At 53.6% G+C, this 22,268-nt stretch overlaps 1 protein-coding gene and 1 long non-coding RNA gene across 4 annotated transcripts in view; one reads left to right on the plus strand and one right to left on the minus strand.

The window, feature by feature from the left end:
• Positions 1 to 15,641, plus strand: part of LOC102944114 (zinc finger protein 436) — a 156,854-nt gene extending 141,213 nt beyond the window's left edge. The window contains exons 1-4 of one of the 3 annotated variants that reach the window (XM_043528131.1): positions 866 to 1,131; positions 8,455 to 8,581; positions 9,149 to 9,262; positions 9,634 to 12,297. In XM_043528131.1, the coding sequence (XP_043384066.1) occupies positions 8,455 to 8,581; positions 9,149 to 9,262; positions 9,634 to 10,667 (1,275 nt within the window). In that variant the 5' untranslated portion in view covers positions 866 to 1,131 and the 3' untranslated portion in view covers positions 10,668 to 12,297. Of the gene's footprint in view, positions 1 to 865; positions 1,132 to 8,454; positions 8,582 to 9,148; positions 9,263 to 9,630 lie in introns of those variants that run through there. The other 2 variants (XM_043528130.1, XM_043528129.1) reach the window with 2 other exon arrangements.
• LOC119567762 lies at positions 1,956 to 5,405 on the minus strand. The gene is made up of 3 exons (XR_006285753.1): positions 5,113 to 5,405; positions 3,627 to 3,880; positions 1,956 to 2,197 (listed from the first exon to the last, which is right to left on the minus strand). It is a non-coding gene; the product is annotated as an uncharacterized LOC119567762 (long non-coding RNA).
• Positions 15,642 to 22,268: the final 6,627 nt, after the last annotated feature.

Genomic DNA, 22,268 nt, shown 5'->3' on the forward strand with positions numbered 1-22,268 from the left:
TCCTAAAGTTAAATAAGTATTTTAGGAAGAATTCTCAGAGTGGCAACCAGCAAGAGTTGGTGGCCATGCTCTGAGGCTACCAAAATATTATAGTGAGAGCCCCTGCCCTAGAGAGCTCACAGTTTGCAGTTGCATCAGAAGCCATAACCTAAGAGTGCTGTCTAATCTCTTGATCTGTTTTTGACCTAGCAAAATGAGGCCCTGCACTTAACTCAGTGGCACTGGTCTGTTTTGATGGCTGCATCTGTTCAATTCCAACATTTCAGGGGATTGTCTGAGCAGCCATCTGGAGAAGGCGGATGATCTTCGTGACAATTAGAAAACAATGAGGGGGGAAATAGGGGAGTATCCTGAGTGGGCAGAGCACCAGTCCCTGACCCAGAGCAACAGGAGCTTTGCTGCTGACATCCACGTGCCCGACGGGGAGCTGCAGTCAGTGCCCACATGGGGAAGCCAGCTGGGAGAGCGTATCCCTGGGAAGAACCCAGGGACAAAACACAGACAGCACAATGACCCGAGTGAGGGGAGCCAGAGCTGGTAGCTTCAGCTCAGGGCTGGTAGCCAGTGAGCCTGGTGAGGAGACAAGAGACCAGCTCTGACCCGTCTCTTACCAGAGCGTCCCTGACTCCCCATCACCCCTGAATTCTCTGGAATAACCCGAGTCTCCCTAGAAACCCCGCTTCTGCCCGGGATCTGCTCGTCTCCTTTTTGTCCCCCCATTGACCCTGTGGTTTCTAGGCAGGATGCCTGCATAGGGCTGGGAGAAGCTGCTGGGGCCCCAGGGGGCAGGGTCTGGGGTAGGGGGTTGCCTCGCCATGGGTTTATCGCTAAGACCCAGGAGCAGCTGGGGGGCGGCTCTGAGGGGAGCGATCGATGGGCTCAGGCCCGGCAGCAGGAAGTGACTCGCAGCCACTGCAGTGACTCTGGCTCCCAGGCTCCCGGCGAGATCCCCGAGTCCTGGTGGCTGGTGCTGGGAGCCCGGAGACCTGGCTGCAGGCAGAAGAGGGGAATCTCCAGCCGTGCCCTTCCCGCTGCTCCCCGGGAGCCTCTCCCAGGGCAGAGCCCCCAGCTTGGCCAGGGCCCCCTTCCCGGACCGGCCTCTGCCCCAGGGGGGCCCCGCTCGGAGGGAAGGTAAGAGAGACCCCCCCCACGTCACCCCCGGGCTGCAGGGGGCGGGTTTGGCCCCAGGCTGCTCCTTGCCCTGGGCCCAGGAAAGCTGCCACCAGCTCCCAGTGTGTCGGGTGGGGAGAGCCAGCCTGAGCCGTGCTGGAGCTGGGACAGACACACGTGAGGTGTGGGGACAGAGGAGGGTGCTGAAGATGGGTGGGGGGGTACAGATAAGGGGGGGGGAACAGGGTTATGTGAGGCCGGGGGCAGGAGGGGGATGCAGGGGCAGGATGGGATGAGGGCAGGGCGGTGGTTGCACTGAAGGGAGGTTGGGGTGATCAGGGGGCAGGGGGGGAATTATGGGGCTGACGGGAGCGAGGCTGGAATGGAGGGAACACGGGGGGGGCCTCTGGGAGGGAAAGGGGGCGATGTGGGGAGGGGAGGCTAGGGGGGAGATGGTGGGAGCTAGAGCAGACCATCAGGGGAAGTGAGAGCCCGGGAGCAGGGAGATGGCGGTGGGGTGGGGAGAGATACAAGGCAGGTCCCTCACTTCGTGGGGTAAGAGAGGTTGAGGGGGCTGCCCTGCCCAGTAGGATGCTCAGTGCTTATTACACATCAGCATCACTATTCACAGAAGCAGACTTACTAGCTAGCAAGTCTTTTAAAAGAAATGCAGCCAAAAAAGCAAAAGAAACAACAATTAACAAAAGACAAGAATATGCAAAGCACCTTTTTTGTTTTTATATTCTGTGTAGGTGCAGTAAAGAATTGAGACAACTGTACATTGTTGTTATTATTGAGTCTGCAATAATAGAAAGAAACCTACATAAATAAATTGCAATGACTGGACATGGATATGTACATATTTATTTGTTGTACATAACCATGTACTTACAGTTTGCAGTTGCATCAGAAGCCATAACCTAAGAGTGCTGTCTAATCTCTTGATCTGTTTTTGGCCTAGCAAAATGAGGCCCTGCACTTAACTCCTCACCACTGGTCTGTTTCAATGGCTGCATCTGGTCAATTCTAACATTTCAGGGGATTTTCTAGGCGTCCATCAGGAGAAGGTGGATGATTTTGGTGACAACTGGAAAACAATTAGGGGGGAAATAGGGGACATTCTGAGCGGGCAGAGCACCAGTCCCTGACCCAGAGCAACTGGAGCTTTGCTGCCGACATCCAGGTGCCCAGGGGTGAGCTGCAGTCAGTGCCCACATGGGGGAGGCAGCTGGGAGAGAGGATCCCTGGGAGGGGGGCAGACATGAAGGGGTTTTAAATAGAGCCCAGGGCTCGATTCATCTGGACCTATAAGTAAGCAGAAGAACCCAGTGGCAAAGCTCTGACAAGTCCATGACCTGAGCGAGGGGAGCAGAGCTGAAAGGGAATGTGGTGTGGAGACAAGAGTCCAGCTCTGACCAACTGCTCCCTGTGCCAGTCTGTTACCAGCACATCCCTGACTCCCCGTCACCCCTGGATTCTCTGGAATAACCGGAGTCTCTCTAGAAACCCCCCTTCTCCCCCCTCCCCGGGATCTGCTCGTCTCCTTTCTGTCCCCCCATTGATCCTGTGATTTCTAGGCAGGATGCCTGCATAGGGCTGGGAGAAGCTGCCGGGGCCCTAGAGGCAGGGTCTGGGGCAGGGGGCTTCCTCGCGATGGGTTGATCGCTAGGACCCAGGAGCGGCTGGGAGGCGGCTCTGGGGGCGGGGGGGGGGGGATCGCGGGGCTCAGGCCCGGCCGCAGGAAGTGACTCGCAGCCGCTGCGGGGACTCTGGCTCCCGGCGAGATCCCCGACCCCGGCGGCTGGTGCTGGGAGCCCGGAGCCCGGGCTGCAGCCGGGAGAGGGGAATCTCCAGCCGGGCCCTGCCCGCTGCTCCCCGGGAGCCTCTCCCAGGGCAGAGCCCCCAGCCCGGCCAGGGCCCCTTCCCGGCCCGGCCCCGCGGGGGGGGCCCGCTCGGAGGGAAAGTAAGAGAGACCCGCCCCCCCCGTCACCCCCGGGCTGCAGGGGGCGGGTTTGGCCCCGGGCTGCTCCCCGCGGAGCCGGCTGCGATTCCCTGCCCCGGGCCCGGGAAAGCTGCCGCAGCTCCCGGTGTGCGCGGGGCGGGGGGAGCCCGGCCGGGCCCTGCTGGGGGCTGGGACAGTGACACCTGAGGGGTGGGGCAGAGGAGGGGGCAGAAGATGGCGGGGGGGGCAGTTAAGGGGGTATTGAGAGGGGGGCAGGGGGAGGTGGCTCTAAGAGGGGGCAGGAGGGGGATGCAGGGGGCAGGATGGGATGGGGGCTGTTGTTCCACTGAAGGGAGGTTGGGACGATTCAGGGTGATCGGGGGGGAATTACGGGGCTGTGGGGAAGGAGGCTGGAATGGAGGGAAGACGTGTGTGTGTGGGGGGGTGTTACCCAAAATTGGGCCAGCTAGTAAGCTTAGGGAGGACTAATGACCCACCAGAGTTTGGCAGAAAGCAGCATGTTTATTATACTGATAGCTAAGCTCAAAAGAAAGGGGAGGGGGGTCACACTCACACGCTCCCAGGACAGGCACAGCACTGGCGAGGTCAGGATTCTTCAGGGTAAGCGTATGACAGTCAGTCTTCCCAAGGCACGATGGCCTGCAACGCGGGGAACCACTGGCCAGGCAGTCCCGGCGAAGGGCCTTCACAGGGAGGTACAAGCTTGTGAGTGCACTCCTGAGCAGGTGGCCGCTTCCCCTTTTAAGGACCTGCTCCTCATGGCCTGCGACTAGAGATGACGTGGCTGCGTCTTGTTATGAATTACACCTGGTAGGACACGCACACAAGTGCTGCGAATTATACCTGATAGGACACGCACACCAATGCTGCGAATTATACCTGATAGGTCACGCACAGTTCGAATCTAGGCTGAGGCACAGAAATAAAGTCCACAACTGCAGAGTTCCCAAAAGACACTAAGTTTATTACGCTCGAGCGTGGTGCCCCCCTGCTAGCCAGGAGGGGACCCTGAATGCAGATTATACAAAGGTTATATACCTTTTAGCAAAGCATGTTGCCCTCGTGCATCGGAAGCCTTAGCCAATAAACAAACCCTTGTCTTATCTACCACCTATCCCTGCTTGGTGCATTCCTGGTGCTATACCAGTATGTTAATTACACAGCATGGTCCTAAAGCCATGCATCAGTAACTTTTATTATCAGGATGGGAGGCGTCACATCAAGGCCAAGAGACAGGGAGTTAGAGACTGACAAAAACCAGATACTGGGAATCAAGGCAGGCTGGAGACAAGGAGGAGGATTTTCACAGGGATTCAGTATCTAAGGATTACTCCTCCTGGTGTATGATGTGCTGGCATTTAAACAATGGTGGGCCCCAAACCAAAATGGAGTCACATGTGCTAACTTTTTCTTAACAGTCTGGTTGGTCACACTCCACCTCAGCCAGTGTCCATGCAGTGGTGGGGGGGTGTGATCGCTGCCTAATCAGAGTCCCAGACACCTTGTCTGCCTGGGAGCTCTTCCGATCTTCCAGCTGCTCAACCAGCCCATTCATCCCACAAGCATTCCAGGAGGGAGGGGGAGGGGGAAAGCCACTTCACAGGTGTTCAAAGAAGGAGAGGAGACAAAAGGGGGGAGGGGGGAAGTGTAACAGACCTTTTGAGCATACAGGTTATACATAGCATAGTCATACAGAGCATACAGATCACTGCTGCTCCTACAAGGGGGGGGCTCAGGGAGGGAAAGGGGGGGGGATGTGGGGAGGGGAGGCTGTGAGGAGACTGCCTGGGGAAAGGAGAGCCGGGGGGCAGGGGGAAGGCAGAGGGGTGGGGAGAGATACAAGGCAGCTACCTTCACCCCAGTTGCCCCCCCCACCTTCCGTTCACCCCAGCACCTGCACTGAGCCCCCTTTGTCCCTAACCCCTGCCCCCTCCTGCACATTAACCCCTACATTGTGCTCCCTTCACCCCAACTCCTACCCCCACTCAAGTGCCCCATATCTCTGCATCCCCTTCCCGCACCCCCATGGGGAAACTGACCTGGATGCAGTGATGGAGCAGCTGGCATTGCTGCTCCCTCCCCCGCTGGGAGCCTGCCAATTGAACAGTCAACGGCCCGGTTAGCGTGCGGACTGGAGCCTCCAGGATCCCTTTTTGACCCCGTGTTCCAGTCCAAAATCAGACTCCTGGTCACCCTAATCAGCACTGCGGCTCCCTGTGCAGGTGGTATCGCAGCCTGGCTTCCAGTCTGGCCACTGGGCAGGGCCTCGGGGGAAGAGGAGGAGCTGGGGCGTGGCCTCAGGGAGAGGAGGGGCGGGGCTCCTGCATGTGTCCCACTTTTGCCTTTAGAAAAGGTGGGTCATCCAGAGATAGGGGGTGAGTGGGAGATTTATCTCGAAGGGTTGAGAATTTACTGGGCAAATGTCCACCCAGAAACCCTCCTGCACACACCCTGCTTCCAATTTCATATTTGTGTTTAAAGACAATGTCCTTATTTGGGGGGGTCTGACTCCTGGGTTGACAGGACTGAACAGGGGCTGGTCTGATTTCTGCACAGGATTCGGTGTCCAACCAGAGTCACTGCTAGATGCAAGGAGTGGAATTGGGGTTTGGTTTGGGTTCAGTGGCAATCGGTGTGTTCGGTTGTAGTTCGGTAATGACACTCCAAAATGGTTCAGTTACCAGGCAGTGCCCCAGAAGGGGTGAGGGGGGTGGGAGTGAGCCCTGTGGCTTGCTTCAGTGGAGAACTGAAATTGGGGCCTGGGGCCTCCCTCAGGTGGGGCAATTGGAGGGAGGAGCTGCCCTAAGGGGTGGGGACGGGTGAGAGGAGGCCTGTCCAAGGGGAAGAAGAATTGAGCAGCCTTTTCCCTTGCGCTTGAAGAGTTAATGTTAACTTCTGGGACAGGGAGCCCCACTTCTCTCCCCCCTCCCTCCCTGCTCCTGTGGGCTGCCCCCTTCTCTTCTCCTACTGGGACAGGCCGTTCCGGTAGCGATCACATGCCTGGGTGTTGTTTTGTTGTCTTGTTTTATCATGAGTGAGATCAGAGTAGGTTTTATTTTATTTTGTCAAATATTAAGCTGAAAAATTGCTGAAACTTTATTTTAACTGGAAGCCATTTTTCCCTGAGTTCGATTCAGATTCACCGAGTAAGAGGAAAAATGCTGGTTTAAGTCTGGTTCCAGTTCAGTTAAACATATCGGTTCAACCTGGTTCTCTGATTCTGTTCTGGTGTGAGACCAGTTGGGCAAATGCAGCTGAACTGACCTCATAAGGAAGGCTGGGGGGCTGGTTACTGCTAAGGCAGAGGAGGCTGGTGTCTGTCTCTGCTCATGATTAAGGCTGTGAGTTTGTCACGGAGGTCATGGAAGCTAGAAGCTTAGGGAGGGAGATGTCGCCGCTTCTGAGAAGCCGGGCAGGGAGGCTGCAAGCCCTGTCAACCCCGCCCCTCAGCACCAGCGGGGATCCTGGGCTGCTCCCACCCGAGCACCCACAGTGCCCCCCAGGCCCACTCCCCGAGCCCCCGCGGAGCTCCCTGGGCCGCTAACTCCCAACACCCATGATGCCCCCCTAGCCATACCACAACCACCCGCATCCCCCCGCCCCCCATCCATGGCCTCTCTGTGGCACAACCCACCCGTGGCACTCCCAAGTGTTAGTCCAGGATACAGTACAAGTCATGGACAGGTCACGAGCCATGAACTTTTGTTTACAGCCCGTGACCTGTCCCTGAGTTTTACTAAAAATACCCGTGACTCTAAAAGAGCCTTACCCATGATATTAGCGCCTGGGAGTTAATTGATCTTCCTGGGTCAGTTGATGCTCCCTCCTGCATTGTGATCTGGGGCCCAGATTGAGCAGCTACTGCTCCCACAGCGGGATCTGTGCCAAGGAGAGACCTTCAATAACCCCCCTCTGTGTCCAACTGGGAGAGGGGGAGGGCTTTCTCCGGTGGGTGGAAACAACCCCTGGGGCAATTCCGGGCTCTGCCGACACCAGCCCCTGAGTCGGAGCCTGCAGGTGAGGGGAGAGATCTGGGGGAAAGGGCTGAGGTCGGGCAGGAAAGTGACTGCACAAAGGGCCCCTTTCAGGGACCTGCTGGTGAGTTTGTACCGAAGAGGGAGGGGGCTCCTCGTGGGTCTGCAGGTCCCAGAGCTGCTGCCCTCAGTGACACAGCCAGGCTCACACTGGAGAGCGAGCGCCCACGGGAATGGGACAGTCCCCCGTTCTCCCAGGCAGAGGGGAGAGGGAAGGAGACAGGAAGGGGAATGGTGAGACCGAAAGGGGTAGCAGGAGCAAGAGGTGGGGAGGGAGGATCCCAGCTCCCAGACCCACCCGGATCCATTCCCTGCATCCCCCTGGGCAGCCTGACTCTCCTAGGAACAAGGGGAGAAGCTGACAGAGGAAAAACCAGGCTCTGCCTCTGCCTAGTCCTAGCTGCTGTGGGGACACACTGCCCTCGGGGCCAATATCAGGGGAAATCCCCCAAAGTGGTTCCTTTGATTCTGCTCTTTTCTAGCATTTGTCTCAGAGACTCTGTCCCTGGGGAGGTTTAAAAGTGTCCTGGGGGTTCAGTGCTGGAGGGAGGGGCCGGGTCTGTGTTGTGCTAAAGTATCTGTGAGTTTTCCTAGCGTAGCAGAGCCCAGAGCGTCTGTCTGCAGGGAGGGAGCCTGGGGGGAATCAGGGTGTGAAATGGACTCAAGCCCCTTCTGAAACCTCCCCCGTCGCCCCTCTCGTCCTGACAGGCTGAGGAATCACGTCCACGTTTCACTCCAGATCCTCCCGTCTTCCAGGGGACAGGGAAGGGAAATGGCTGTGATGGAGCCAGCTCAGGCAGGGGATTTTCAGGGAGCTGCGGGAGGTTGGTGTAGATGGGGAGGGGCAGGAAACACACAGGATGAGACAGAGAGGGGACAGGGTGTGATAAACCTGCTGGGGCACATTCAATATGGAGCCTGATTTTTTGAACAGGCCCATTGGCGGGAGGGGGGAACATTCCCCAATTTCTGATACAGGAAACACCCCCCTGGGCAGGGCTGGGAAAAGTGACCAGACTCCCAGTGCTGGAGCCTGACCCCACTGGCTAGAGGCTGCTGTGAAATACGAAGGGTAGCTGTCGGGATTCCTGTCCCTGTCCCCGGCTCAGAGCTCTGCTTCCCGTCTCAGCCTGTGGCTGGCAGGCGTGTGGGAAATGAGAAGACCCTGCCCTGCTTCGTCTGCTGGGGGGGACAAGGAGCTCTCACCTTCTCCCCATGCCTTAAAGCCTCCCGGCTGCTCTGAGCAGAGTGGGGGTGGGATTCTGCTTCTCTGGGCCTCCTCCCCTGTGACTAGAGGGACTGTGGCTGGGGCAGCAGGTGCTGAATGGGGGAGACTTGTTGTTTCAGATGCCGGTGACCTTCGAGGAGGTAGCTGTGTATTTCACCGAGGGGCAGGGGGCTCTGTTGGACCCTGCTCAGAGAGCCCTCTACAGGGACGTCATGCAGGAGAACTATGAGACGGTGACCTCGCTAGGTAAGGGATTCCTGTGGCCTCAGCTAATGGAAGCCATGGGGTCTGCGTGTCTGAATCTGGTCAGGTTCTTCCCTGGTCAGTTAGATTGGAGGAGGAGGGTCGCATAGTCCACATCTCCAGTGTGAGAGAGACTTGCATCTCTATACCCCATTCAAGGGAACAGGGGAGCCAGAAAACTAATGGGCAGGCTAATTCATCCCCATCTCTCCAGCTGTCCAGGGGTCAGAAGCAGGGTATTGCCCTGTCTGTATTATTTCTCCTTCACACACCATTCACCTTGCTCCATCTGTGGGGAGGGCTCTATGTTCTGCAGGCTTGGAAATAGGCAGGAGTTTAACACCCGAGCTGTGTGTGTGTCAGCAAGTCCCCCAGAGCACATCTACCCTGAGACCTCCTAGTGAGAGGGTAGCAACACCTCTGCACCCTCAGATCTCTGCTGCTCCCACGGGGTCTGAGTTACCACGGTCCCATGTAGGGTCAGGTTAATCTCAGGGAATGTTCCTTGTGACAAATACTCTATCAATGTTCCATGCGCCCTGACCTTGCCTGATTTCACCCCCTGTCCAGGATTCCCCGCTCCCAAACCTGACCTGATCGCCCGGCTGGAACGAGGGGAAGAGCCGTGGGTCCCAGATCTCCAGGCCTCTGAGGAAAGAGGGAGCCCAAGAGGCACCTGCACAGGTGAGGAGTCAGGGAAACTGAGACAGAACCGTCTGGCGAGTGAAGGAAAAAGCTGAGACTCCCGAAATGTGCTGTGAGCGAGAGCCCCCAGTTCTGCCCCATCTCACCCAGATCAGGGCTGCAGTCAGCAGGTGTTGTAGCATCAAGGCAAATATCAGTCACGGCTTCCCAGCCATCCTGTTAGCTGTCGGGAATTTCCTCCCTGACTTTACTTCCCTGGAAATGTTTGGGTGGGATGTGGAGGCAGAATCCAATGTCTCCATCTCCCCAGCAGTCACTGTGTTGTGTTTTCCCTCTTTGCTATTCCCCTTTCGGTCCCTTCTCCCCGGCACAGGCATTGACTCCTGTCTGGATTCTCTCTCTCCAAGCAGGTGATAGGACAGTGAGTGAGAACAAGGAGGAGATTCAGCAGCAGGAAGGTCCTGGGAAAGTGGAACCGCAGGAGATGTTTTTGAGAAGAGCTGAAGGGAATTTTTCCCAGTGCTTGGAGCAGAGAAATGCCTGGGGAGATCGACACAGATCAGAGATGCAGCTGGAAAACTATACCAGGAAGAAACTGGATGAATCCACTGAACGTGGCAGAAGATGTAAAGATCACAAGGAAACCACAGTCCAGCAGACAAGTCACAATGAAGAGAAACCCTACAAATGCCTTGACTGTGGGAAAAGATTCCGATTCAGTGCAAACCTTCTTACACATTGGAGAACCCACACAGGAGAGAAGTCCTATGAATGCTTGGACTGTGGGAAAAGCTTCCCTGAGAAGTCAAACTTTATTACACACCAGAGACTGCACACAAGAGAGAAACCCTATAAATGCCTTGAGTGTGGGAAAAGCTTTAGTCAGAGGTCACAGCTTATGGCACATCACAGAACCCACACAGGAGAGAAGCCCTATAAATGCTTAGACTGTGGGAAAAGCTTCAGTAGGAAGCAATCTCTTATTGTACACCAGAGACTGCACACAGGAGAGAAACCCCATAAATGCCTTGAGTGTGGGAAAAGTTTTAGTCAGAGCTCACATCTTATTTCACACCACAGAACCCACACAGGAGAGAAGCCCTATAAATGCGTAGACTGTGGGAAAAGCTTCAGTTGGAAGTCACTCCTTATTATACACCAGAGAGTACACACAGGAGAGAGACCCTTTAAATGTCTTGAGTGTGGGAAAAGTTTCAGCAAAAGTTCATCCCTTACTAAACATGGAAGAATTCACACAGGAGAAAGACCCTATAAATGCCTTGAGTGTGGGAAAAGTTTCAGTGTGAAATCAACCCTTAATACACATCAGAAAACCCACACAGGAGAGAAACCACATAAATGCTTGGAGTGTGGGAAAAGCTTCATTCAGAAATCAAAACTTAGTATACACCAGAGAGTGCACACAGGAGAGAGACCGTATTAATGCCTTGACTGTGGGAAAACTTTCATAAAGTGCTCACACCTTATTAAGCGTCAGAGAATTCACACAAGCAACAAACCCTATAAATGCCTCAACTGCAGGAAAAGTTTCATTGACAGAATAAAACTTACTAATCATCAGGCAATCCACACAGGAGGGAGACCCCTTAAATGCTTGGACTGTGAGAAAAGCTTCATACACAAATCAAAATTTACTGCACACCAGAGAGTGCACACAGAAAGAGACGCTATAAATGCCTTAAGTGTGGGAAAACATTCAGTCGCGCTCATACCTTATGAAACATGGGAGAATCCCCATTGTAGAGACGCATTATAAATGCCTTGACTGTGGGAAAAGCTTCAATAAGAGCTCAGCACTTACCAAACATGAGAGAATCCACAAGGCTGAGAGACCCTAGGAATAGCTTGACTGTGGGAAAAGATACAGTTTGACTTCACGCTTCAGTGAGCCACACAACAGAGAGACCTGGAATGTGGGGGAAGGTTCATTTGGTGCTCCCAGAGTGTCAGGCATCTGCAAATCCGCACAGGGAAGAAACTTCTGAGAAGTTGTCAGCGTGGAAAATGCTCCAAGTGGAGCTAACGCCATGCTGGACATCAGAGACTCCTCCACACAGCAGGGAAATTCTCTGAGTGCCCTGACTGGAGCCAGCCATGGTGACAAGCCCATTTCCTCGTTCCCGCACACATCAGGGGGATTTCGCTCTCAAGGACCCAACTGCCCATTGCTGGGGTGAGGATCCAGGAGCAGTGGAGCAGCAGCTGGTCAGTGACCCTCTGGGTCTGCCTGGTCTAAGCAAACCCCAGGCAGAGGAGGAGAAGCCCCCATCTGCCCGTGCTCCAGCCCTGACTGCTGAGCTGATGGGCCACAGGGTGGGGAAGGGAGAGAGAGAAACTCCTCCAGCTGCTCCCTCTGCCTGGCTGAAGTCCCCCCCTCCGTCCCTTCCCCTCCCAGCCAGGATCCACCTGCCATGGAGATGAAGAGAAGGACACTTGGGCCAGGCTGCACCTTCACTCTAGACCCCTGTCTCCACCCCCATCTTCCACCAGTCCCTGGGCTGGGCTCCCCCACTTACCTGGAGCTGTTCCCTGCAGGTGAAGTGTCCCTGGGGGCTGGTAACTTCTCCCTCCCCAAATTCCCCAGGGTGCTGGGCTCCAGGGTATCAATTGTTAAGGGACCAGGGTGATGGGTTATGGGGAGGACACTGGGGATTGAACGGTTGGGGCTGGTGGCGCCGGGAAGCAGGAGGAGCTGGGTGCTGGGGCTGTCGAGTGTTTGGGGATGATGGGATAAGAGGCGAGGGAGAGCACAGGGGTAGAGAGGTGCTGCCTCTTCTCACTCACCCCCTCTGCCCCTTCTCCCTGCCCCCGCTGCATTCAGACAGCACCATTAGCAGAGACTGATTCCCACAGGGCCTTTTGTTGCAAGCTTGGATTTCCCACCTCTGCTACAGCAGCATTGGCCTCTGAGAGGGAAGCAGCGTTGCCTAGTGGATAGAGCACTGGCCTGGGACTCAGGAGACCTCGCTCTGTTCCCAACTCTGTCAGCAGCTTGCAGGGTGACCTGAGACAAATCTGTGCCTTCCAGAGAGGGAATAAATGGGGAGGGATGATATCAGCCTCCGAGTGTCTGTCTAGGGCGGGAAAAGTGGTTGGGATTAGCTAGTGCGTCTCCTTTGTTCCTTCTCCCCTTTTTCTAATCTAGACTGACCCTGAGCAGTTTATTCCAATCCCCCATTAGCAAAGTGATTGTCAGAGTCACTAAGTGCCCCCTTTGCAGTGAGATTGTCTCATTCCCAGACATCCTCACACTGCTCCAGGTTATGCTGAAAAGCATTTAATTTTTTGTGCTGTTTCTCCCTTATACACCAGCATTCAATAGATTCTAAAAAAGCGGGAGCAGGGATAGTAAAATAATGTGGTGTTTTAACTTCTGTGTTATTTGAGAGGGATAGGGTGAATCTGGGGGATTTCCTCCTTCCCCATCAACCTCACACATCTTCTCTCACAGAGCAGCCTCAGTTTGAACCATGGAGAGTTTATCCTTTTCCCTTTCAACCCCTCCACCTTCATGTGTATCATTTATCACAGTGTCCTTTTCCCACCATGCTTAGGAATCAGGCTTTGATTTCTTTGAACCTCAGTTAGGCCCCTGAGGGCTGGAGAAGAAAATGTCACATTCCTGAAGGGGGAATTCAGATGAACCCCAAAGCACAGTTTGAGCTTCAATCTCAGCCTCCATCTATTGGTACAGTGGCATCTGGAGTTTTTCCAGCCAAATACAGATCATTTGTAGATAGGAGGTTTTTGGTTGTTTGTCTTTTTCCCCTTCTTTCTTTTATGACAACAATGCTAAAACTTTTGTCAATAACCCAGCCAAATAATGCAGCCGTGCTGAGTAAAGCAGTTTTAGCCTGCTCAGCAGGAAATGGGAAAATTTGTTCCCAAGATTTTGAGTTTTAGGATTCTCTGGGATTTCACTTCATGAACGGGAAAGTGGTTTGTAGCCCACCCTGGACTATGTTTTTTTCTCTTTTTGATGAAGGTTGTTTTGTCATGTATTTTGATATTAAATTAGTTTGACAGGATGTAGTTCAGATTTCTTGGGGACTGCAAAAGACAAATGATAATTTGCCAAAATAGTCCTTACTGATTTTCCTTTCACATCCGATTTGCTTCTTCTTTGAACAAGGAAAATAATCAGTATCTGTCAGCAAAAACTATGAGGGCAAGTTCTGGATACGGACTCCAAGAATCAGAAACTGAAATAGGGAACGAAGTTACTTTCTGATCACTGTACGGTGACCAGATCGCAAGAGTGAAATATCAGGACACATTGGGCGAGGGGGGCTGGGGGGGGGGTGAACAGACGACAGACACAGGTGCACAGCCCCGACCGGAGCCATGAGAGAGGGCACACAGCCCTAGGAAGCTGCAAGAGGGGTGTACGGCACCTGCTGCAGCCCGCTCCACAAGCCACAGGGCAAGGACTCATGGCCCCAGCTCCAGCCCCCAATAGAAGTCACGGGGCCAGGGGACAATGGGACATGCATGGCATGGCCAGAGGCACACTGGTCTGCCTGGCCCTGTGCTACCAGCGTGCCCCTTCCTGTTGGGGGTGGGCCCATGCTGCGCCACACAGCTCCCCTGCCCAGTGCCCCCTGGATCCGCTAGGCCTTGCACCCCCTGAGCAAATGCACAGTGTTGTGCATGCCACCACCCCTACCCAGCGCCCCCCTGCCCACAGCCCCACCACACCTGCCCAGCACCCCACACAGAACCCCCACTTGCTAGTTTCCCAATACACACAGATTTCCCCGTGCCCTTCCCCACAGCCCCACCACCACAACTACACAATGCCCCACACAGACCCCCACTGCCCAGGACCCCTCAACAGGGCCCCACTGCCTAGCACCCCAAAACACACAAACCTCCCCCACTGCCCAGCACCCTCCACACCCTCACAGCCCAGTGCCCCTCACACACCTCCCAGACACTCACCATCGCACCCTGCCCCCTTCCCTGGCCGCACTCACCAGCCCTGCTGGGAGGTCTCTGGCTCCTAGGGTGAGAGCGGCGAGGGGGGTCTCCAGACTCTCCATGTGCTGCACCAGCCAAAAGCGCGAGCTCCGTGGTTCCCATTGGCCGGGGAAAGTGCCAATGGGAGCTGCTGGAGCCGCGGAGCGGGGCTTGCAGGCGCCGGCAGCAAGCAGAGCCCCCCCACCCTAAGAGTCAGAGGGACCTGCCAGGGGGTGAGGTGGGGAGTCTCAGCAGTGCTTACCTGGCGCGGATCCCGTCCCGGGAAGCATCCGGCAGGCAGATCCCTCTGGCTCCTAGGGTTGCGGGTCGGGTAGGCGGGAGCAGAGGGTTCTCTGCCCTCTGCCGGCGCCTGCAAGCCCTGCCCCTGCAGCACGCAGGAGAGCCCTCCTCGCTGCCTCTGTGCCTTGGGCCGCACTTCCGGCTCCTGCCAGCGGGCGGGCGCCGGGAGCTGCCCCAGGAAGAAGCGGTGAGCGGCGCCGGCGGCTGTGGTCCGGACAGTCCCCGATATCGGGACAAAGGGCATCCCGACCGATATAAGGTCGGGACACGGGACAAGTCCCCTAAAATTGGGACTGTCCCAATAATATCGGGATGTCTGCTCACCCTAGATCACTGCAGTGATGTGAGATACAGCCATGAGGGGGAGAGGGTGGTTTGGTGGGTGGCCAGGGCCTTGAAAGGACACTGTTTGCTCTTGCGAGCCAGAGAGCTGAGTCTGAGAACTGTGAACTCACTGCAGAAGTCCCAGAGAGAGAGGAAATGTTCTATGAGTGCTGGGTAAAGTCGTCCTTGAACTCTAAAGGGCTATCAGTGAAGCCCCAAGAGGATTGATGTGAAGAGGGGTCATCCTCTTCCCCATTGCTGAGAGGAGGAGGCTGGGAAAATGCCTCTCTCATGGATTGTTAGCACTTTTCTACCAGCTTTAACTTGTTCCTCTTTCCCTGGGGCGCATGTGTGGCAGGAGCAGCAATGTGCTGAGCTGGGGCTCAAAAGCACCATGCTGAGCTGGGCATTCGATTATTGGGGGGGAATTAGCTTTTATTTCTTGGTTTGAAAAGAATAAAGTAGAATTTAGTTTCTCAAACTCCCAGTGTCCCTTGTCTTGAATAATGTGGCGGGGGGGAGGAGAAGAGAAAGAATGGTCTTTAATGGACTCACTCAGATGCTGTCTGCCTTTCACCCATTGACGGAGCTGAGAATAAGGCTGGTATCATTCTGGGGTGTATTAATGTGAGAGTTGTAGGTAAGTTGCGGGAGGTCATTGTCCCGCTCTGCTCAGCAGTGGGAAGGCCTCAGCTGGAGTCCTGTGTCCAGTTCTGGGCGCCACACTTTACAAAAGATGAAGACAAATTGGATTGAGTCCAGAGGAGAGGAACAGAAAACGATCAAAGATTTAGAAAACCAGAGCTGTGGGGAATGGTTAAAAAAAGTGGGTCTATTAGTCTTGAGAAAAGCAAACTGGTGATGGTCTGCAGACATGTTAAGGGCTGTTATACAGAGACTGGGGATCAGTTGTGCCCCATGGCCACTGAAGGAAGGATGAGAGGTAAAAGTGTTAATATGCGGGGAGGAAGATTTAGATTAGAGATGAGGAAAACTTTCTAACCATGTGGGTATTTAAACTCTGGAATAGCTTCCAAGGGAGCTTGTGGAATCCCCAGCATTGGACTTGGGTTTTCTTGTTTGTTTGTTTTTTCTTTTTAAGCCCCTTGGAGGTGTTATTTCACCAACCCTGAGCTCCACAGACTGCAGGTTCCGGCTGTGACGTTTTCTCAGGGTGCCCAGGACTGTGAATCTCCTTGTTACCCCACTGCCTCGGCGCGAGGGGGACGTGCTGCTGCTGACCTGGGTGTCTGTTCCCTGTCACCTCCAGCCTTTAGCTCCCCACACAAACTCCCCAGGGCTCTGCCAGTCCTTACTTTGCCTGGCAGGTTAACACTGGGCACAACCTTTTCCTTGAGCTCCTCTGAAGTGTCCTTGGGATGGGGTGTACAAACCCCAGACTGAGCAACAAGGGTTTAAGGGCTTGTTTTGGGCTCAGCCAGCCCTGTCCTGCCACACCTGCAGCAAAACCTCCATCTGCTGGAGGAATTGAAAGGCAGCGAATTAGCTCAGTTGGGAGCAGGTGAGCAGACCTACAGTCCACAGCTCCAGTAGAGCAGAGCACAGTGAAACCTAAAGGCTCTGATACAGCTGCCGAAAAGAGCCCTCCGTGATAAAAGGGAGGACTCTCCGCATAGACAAGCAGAGAGGGAAGTATTCTGTGGCCCTGGACGGTGGCGACTCCCTTTTGCTTCTTTGGGATTTGGATTTTCCCATCAGGTGAAGGCCTTGGACTGTGGTGACCCCTGGGTGGGAGAGGAGAGGAAGATGCACCAGGGAGGACAGACTTAAGTAGTCTTGGTTGCCAGATTACTGGTAGCTAAAAGGGCCCTGGGTCAGAGTCCAGTCGAGTGGGAAGGCCTGGGCTCCCCTTCCCTTGAACCTCTTGGCAGGGCTGTGGCTGTGACCACTAGTCCACGCTTCCCAACAAGACTCTGAGTGGAAACCATTATTGTCCTTCCGTACTGTGCAGCCCCTCTCCACTGGACACTTGGAAATTCCCAGGTAAGCCGTCCCCAAAGGGACAATGCCAGTTTGGTTGATTCAATTGGGGATCAGCGTCAATATAACATCACAGCACTGAGATATATTTTTAGTGAAAACAAACAGGAGTTTATCAACAAAGACTAAGATTTAACCGTGTGACTTTATCTGATAAAATATGACTATGTAGATCACTGTTGCTACTACTGTTATATAATTGCAACATATCTTGTACAAAGTGTGTCAAAGAAGGTGTCAATAGACTGCAAGAGAAGCAAGGCTTGGCCCAGCTTGAAAAAGAAGCCAAAGCGAGAGCCAAGCAAGTTGAAGAAAGAGCCAGAGAAGCTGACAGGAGGCGTATGGAATGGCTGGCTGCTGAGTAGAGGGTTCACCAGATGCAACAAGAAACGGCCAGACGTGAACTCCAAATCAGGAGAGCAATGGATGAACAGCAGAAACTGTATCACATTGGAAGTCCAGTTTATAACAATGTTGGTATGCTGTTTGATCAGGACAGATATGTTTACTCAGGGTCATGTCATAACCCAGTCCCAAAGCAAGTATGAATGTGACTCTTCTGTGTGATCTGTAATTAACAGGGAAATATGTGGATACCAGAGCTCTCGGTCATCGCATGTAGCTCTCCACACTTCAGACCCCCCTGCGCGTACTCATGGAGGTGGGGGCAGTCTTATGACCCACCTCTTGGGTATTCCTTGAGAGGGTCCTGGGAGAGGGTGCTCCCCACTCACCCTAGGGCCTCCGGACCTTTTCATGGGGTCCCTGTCCTGTGAGCCCCCTCCCCTCCATAACCCTATCCGTCTGCTTGTCCTGCAGCCGGCTCAATTCCGAACAACACCGAGGTAACAACTTTACAAGCTTGTGCTCCGCGAGTTTCACTTCCTCACCCCTCATGTCCTGCCCCGCTACCAGGTGGAGGGGCTTTCTACCACCTGTAGAGGGTGAGGAACCCCGGTGGGCCAGCCTATATTCCTGCCTGCTCCCACGGCCCACCATGAATATCGGTTGGAGGCTCCTTTATGAAGCCGTGAGCATGGGTGTGTACCTGACATGGTTCACCCCCATTCCCGACGCCTGCCCATTTTGGGGCATGAGGGAGAAACTGGTGCACACCTATCTAGAATGTGCCTATTCCGACTCCTCCAGAACCCCCTCTTGAGGTTCTGGCTGCACTTTTCCCCACACCTCTTCATATATTCACACCCTGTCTGTTTCCCCACAAAGTCACATGACTTCATCAACGTTCTCCTGGCACTGGCCAAAGTGTCCATTTACAATACCAGGAGGAAGATACTGGACGAGAGGGCGCTCTGCGACTGTGGGGCCTATTTCAGTTCCTCCCTTGTCTCATGCATCCGGGCAGAGTTCCTCTGGGCATCGCCTGCTGGCTCGCTAGACAGCTTTGAGGAGCAGTGGATGCTGTCCAGGGTTCTCTCCTCTGTGTCCCCCTCTGGATCCCTAGTTCTGAAGCTATGATCCCCACTCCCATCCCTGTTATCCCTTAGTTGTCCCCTGAATTCAGTTGGGTTCCGGGGGTCCAGTGGTTCCTCCCGCAAGGCTGGGGGAGGCACCCGCCCACTGTGACGGGTTAGATCACAGAAACCCCCTGGGAGCTGCCAGCTGATGTGCCAAGACTACTTCTGCCCCTGCTTTCCTGCCCTGGCAACTTAGGACTCCAGCACCCTGTCTTGTTGAGCCAGACAGGCCAGTCTGCTCCAACACAGACCCAAAGTCTGAACCACGTGCCCAAAAGCTGCAGACTTACAGAAGTGTTCCTGTCTTGAACACTCAGATGCCCAACTCCCAATGGGGTCCAATCCCCAAATAAATCCGTTTTACCCTGTATAAATCCGTTTTACCCTGTATGTATGCTTATACAGCATAAATTCATAAATTGTCCACCTTCTCTAACACTGATAGAGAGATATGCACAGCTGTTTGCCCTCCCTCCCCACCCGGTATCTATACATCCTCTGGGTTAATTAATAAGTAAAAAGTGATTTTATTAAATACAGAAAGTAGGGTTTAAGTGGTTCCAAGTAGTAACAGACAGAACAAAGAGAATTACCAAGCAAAATAAAATAAAACACGCATGTCTAAGTCTAGTACAGTAATAAAAACTGAATACAGATAAAATCTCACCCTCAGAGATGTTTCAATAAGTTTCTTTCACAGATTGGACGCCTTCCTAGTCTGGGCACAATCCTTTCCCTTGGTACAGCCCTTGTTTCAGCTCAGGTGGTAGCTAGGGGATTTCTCTTGATGGCTGCCTCCCTTTGTTCTGTTCCACCCACTTATATATCTTTTGCATAAGATATATAATCCTTGCATCCTTTGTACCGCTCTGGGTTCCCACCCCTCCTTCTCAATGGAAAAGCACCAGGTTAAAGATGGATTCCAGTTCAGGTGACATGATCACATGTCACTGTATGACTTCATTACCCACTTGCCAACACACAGGTATGGAGGAAGATTTACAAGGAAAACAGAGCCATCTACAGACCATTGTCCTGTTAATGGGAGCCAACAAGATTCCAAACCACCATTAATGGCCCACACTTTGCATAATTACAATAGGCCCTCAGAGTTATATTTTATATTTCTAGTTTCAGATACAAGAGTGATACATTTATACAAATAGGATGACCACACTAAGTAGATTATAAGCTTTGTCATGATACCTCACAAGAGACCTTTTGCATGAAGCATATTCCAGTTACATTATATTCACACTCATTAGCATATTTTTATAAATCATATAGAGTGTGTCATCTCCTGGAATTTCCAATTTTTAAGACCAGCCCAAGCCATCCCGAGCTGCCTGCCCAGGCCGTCCCGAGGAGGAACACAGTGAGCGGTGGGAACCTCCGGCAAGGGGAGGTGGAGTGGAGGAGGGACTCACCAGGCTGCATGACTGGTGGGGGTCTCAGGGGAGGAGAAGATGCAGAGCATAGGTAGGACCACCACAGCCCAGGCCTCCCCTGGCCTATTATACCTTCTGCCTAGGATCAGACCAGAGCTTGCAGGGGGCTGGGGGAGGCTTTTTTTTTTTTTTTGAGCTTCTCCCACTGACGTAGATGCTGCCGAGCAGATACACTAGAGCAGCATTTCTCAGATTTGGCCACCAGGGGCTTTTCTTGCTGCCACAGCCTCCTGGGCCATGATTGGGGCGGCACAAAGCAGCTGCCTTCTCCTGCAGGGCCGCCAGCAGGGGTTCAGCCCCTGCCTCTTTCTGGAGCCTCAAATGCTGGAGGAGCAGGCAGCCAGTGTGAGTTCCCATCTTGTAGGGGGCGGTGGGGTTCGGGTTTCCGGCTTCAGCCCTGGGATGGCAGGTGACAGGCTCCAGCCATGGGGCTTTGGGCTCCAGCCCCCGGCTCAATCCTCCCCTGCCCACCCATTGCTCCTGGCCCCCGCTGCCACCTCCAGCACCAGGCTCCAGCCGTACGGCAGCAGGCTCTGGCCCTCTGCTGCAGGGCTTTGAGCCCTGGTTTCACCACTACCCCCATCGCTACTGGCCCCTGCTGCCGCTCTACCCACTTCCCATCCCGGGCTTAATTTGTTCCCCGGTTTGCTGGGTCTGTGTAAGTCTGCTGTGCAAAGTGGTATTTGTATGTTTGTTAATCACTTTTTGCTGCCTCCCAACTCGCTAGCAAGTCTGCTGCTATGAAACTTGATATTAACAAAAGTACGAACCTCACTTTTCAGAGAAGCAGACTTACTAGCTAGCAAATCTTTTAAATAAAAAGCAACTAAAAAAGCAAAAGAAACAACAAACAAAAGACAAGAACATGCGAAGCACCTTATTTGTGGCAGGTTTCAGAGTGGTAGCCATGTTAGTCTGTATCAGCAAAAACAACAAGGGGTCCTTGTGGCACCTTAGAGACTAACAAATTTATTTCGGCATAAACTTTCGTGGGCTAGAACCCACTTAATCGGATGCATGGAGTGAAAATACAGGAGCAGGTATAAGTATATGAAAGGATGGGGGGTTGCTTTACCAAGTGTGAGGTCAGGCTAATGACATAAATCAGTTAACAGCAGGATACCAAGAGAGGAAAAATAACTTTTGGAGTGGTAAGAAAGTGGGCCATTACAGACAGTTGACGAGAAGGTGTGAGTAACAAGCAGGAGAAATTAGTATTGGCGAAGTTAAGTTTAGGTTTTGTAATGACCCAATCACTCCCAGTCTCTATTCAGGTCTAATCTGATGGTATCCAGTTTGCAAATTCATTCCAGTTCTGCAGCTTCACGTTGGAGTCTGATTTTGGAGTTTTTTTGTTGAAGAATTGCCACTTGTAGGTCTGTTATTGAGTGACCAGAGAGATTGAAGTGTTCTCCTACTGGTTTTTGAATGTTATGATTCCTGATGTCAGATTTGTGTCCATTTATTCTTTTGCGTAGAGACTGTCCGGTCTGGCCAATGTACATGGCAGAGGGGCATTGCTGGCACATTTGGGCATCTGTCACATTAACTGTTACTCAAAGTGCTCTGAGGCTACCAAAAAATTGTAGTGCGAACCTCTACACTAGAGAGCTTACAGTGGTGCAGCTGCATCAGTAGCCATAACCTAAGAGTGATGAAGTGAGCTGTAGCTCACGAAAGCTTATGCTCAAATAATTTGGTTAGTCTCTGAGGTGTCACAAGTACTCCTTTTCTTTTTGAGAATACAGACTAACACGGCTGCGACTCTATAACCTAAGAGTGCTATCTAATATCTTGATCTGTTTTTGGCCTTGCAAAGTGAGGCCCTGCACTTAACTCCGTGGCACTGGTCTGTTTCGATGGCTGCATCTGGTCAATTCCAGCATTTCAGGGGATTGTCTGGGCGGCCATCAGGAGAAGGCGGATGATTTTGATGACAATTGAAAACGATGAGGGGGAAATAGGGGACAATCCTGAATGGGCAAAGCACTAGTCCCTGACCCAGAGCAACAGGAGCTTTACTGTTGACATCCAGGTGTCTGAGGGGGAGCTGGAGTCTGTGCCCACATGGGGGAGCCAGCTGGGAGAGGGGTAGAGGGGATCCCTAGGAAGAACCCAGAGACAAAACACAGACAGCTTCATGACCCGAGTGAGGGGAGCAGAGCTGGTAGCTCCAGCCCAGGGCTGGTAGCCAGGGAATGTGGTGTGGAGACAAGAGACCAGCTCTGACCAACTGCTCCCTGTGCCAGCCTGTTACCTGCGCATCCCTGACTCCCCATCCCTGACACCCCTGGATTCTCTGAAACAACCCCATCTCTCTAGAAACCCCCCTTCTTCCCCCCTCCCCGGGATCTGCAGGTCTCTTTTCTGTGCCCCCAGTGACCCTGTGGCTTCTAGGCAGGACACCTACATAGGGCTGAGAGAAGCTGCCCGTGCCCAAGGGAGGTGGGGCCCCAGGGGGCAGGGTCTGGGGCAGGGGGGCCGCAGCACGGTGGGTTTATTGCTAGGACCCAG

This window comes from Chelonia mydas, chromosome 14, assembly GCF_015237465.2.
Source record: "Chelonia mydas isolate rCheMyd1 chromosome 14, rCheMyd1.pri.v2, whole genome shotgun sequence".
Taxonomy (NCBI): domain Eukaryota; kingdom Metazoa; phylum Chordata; order Testudines; family Cheloniidae; genus Chelonia; species Chelonia mydas.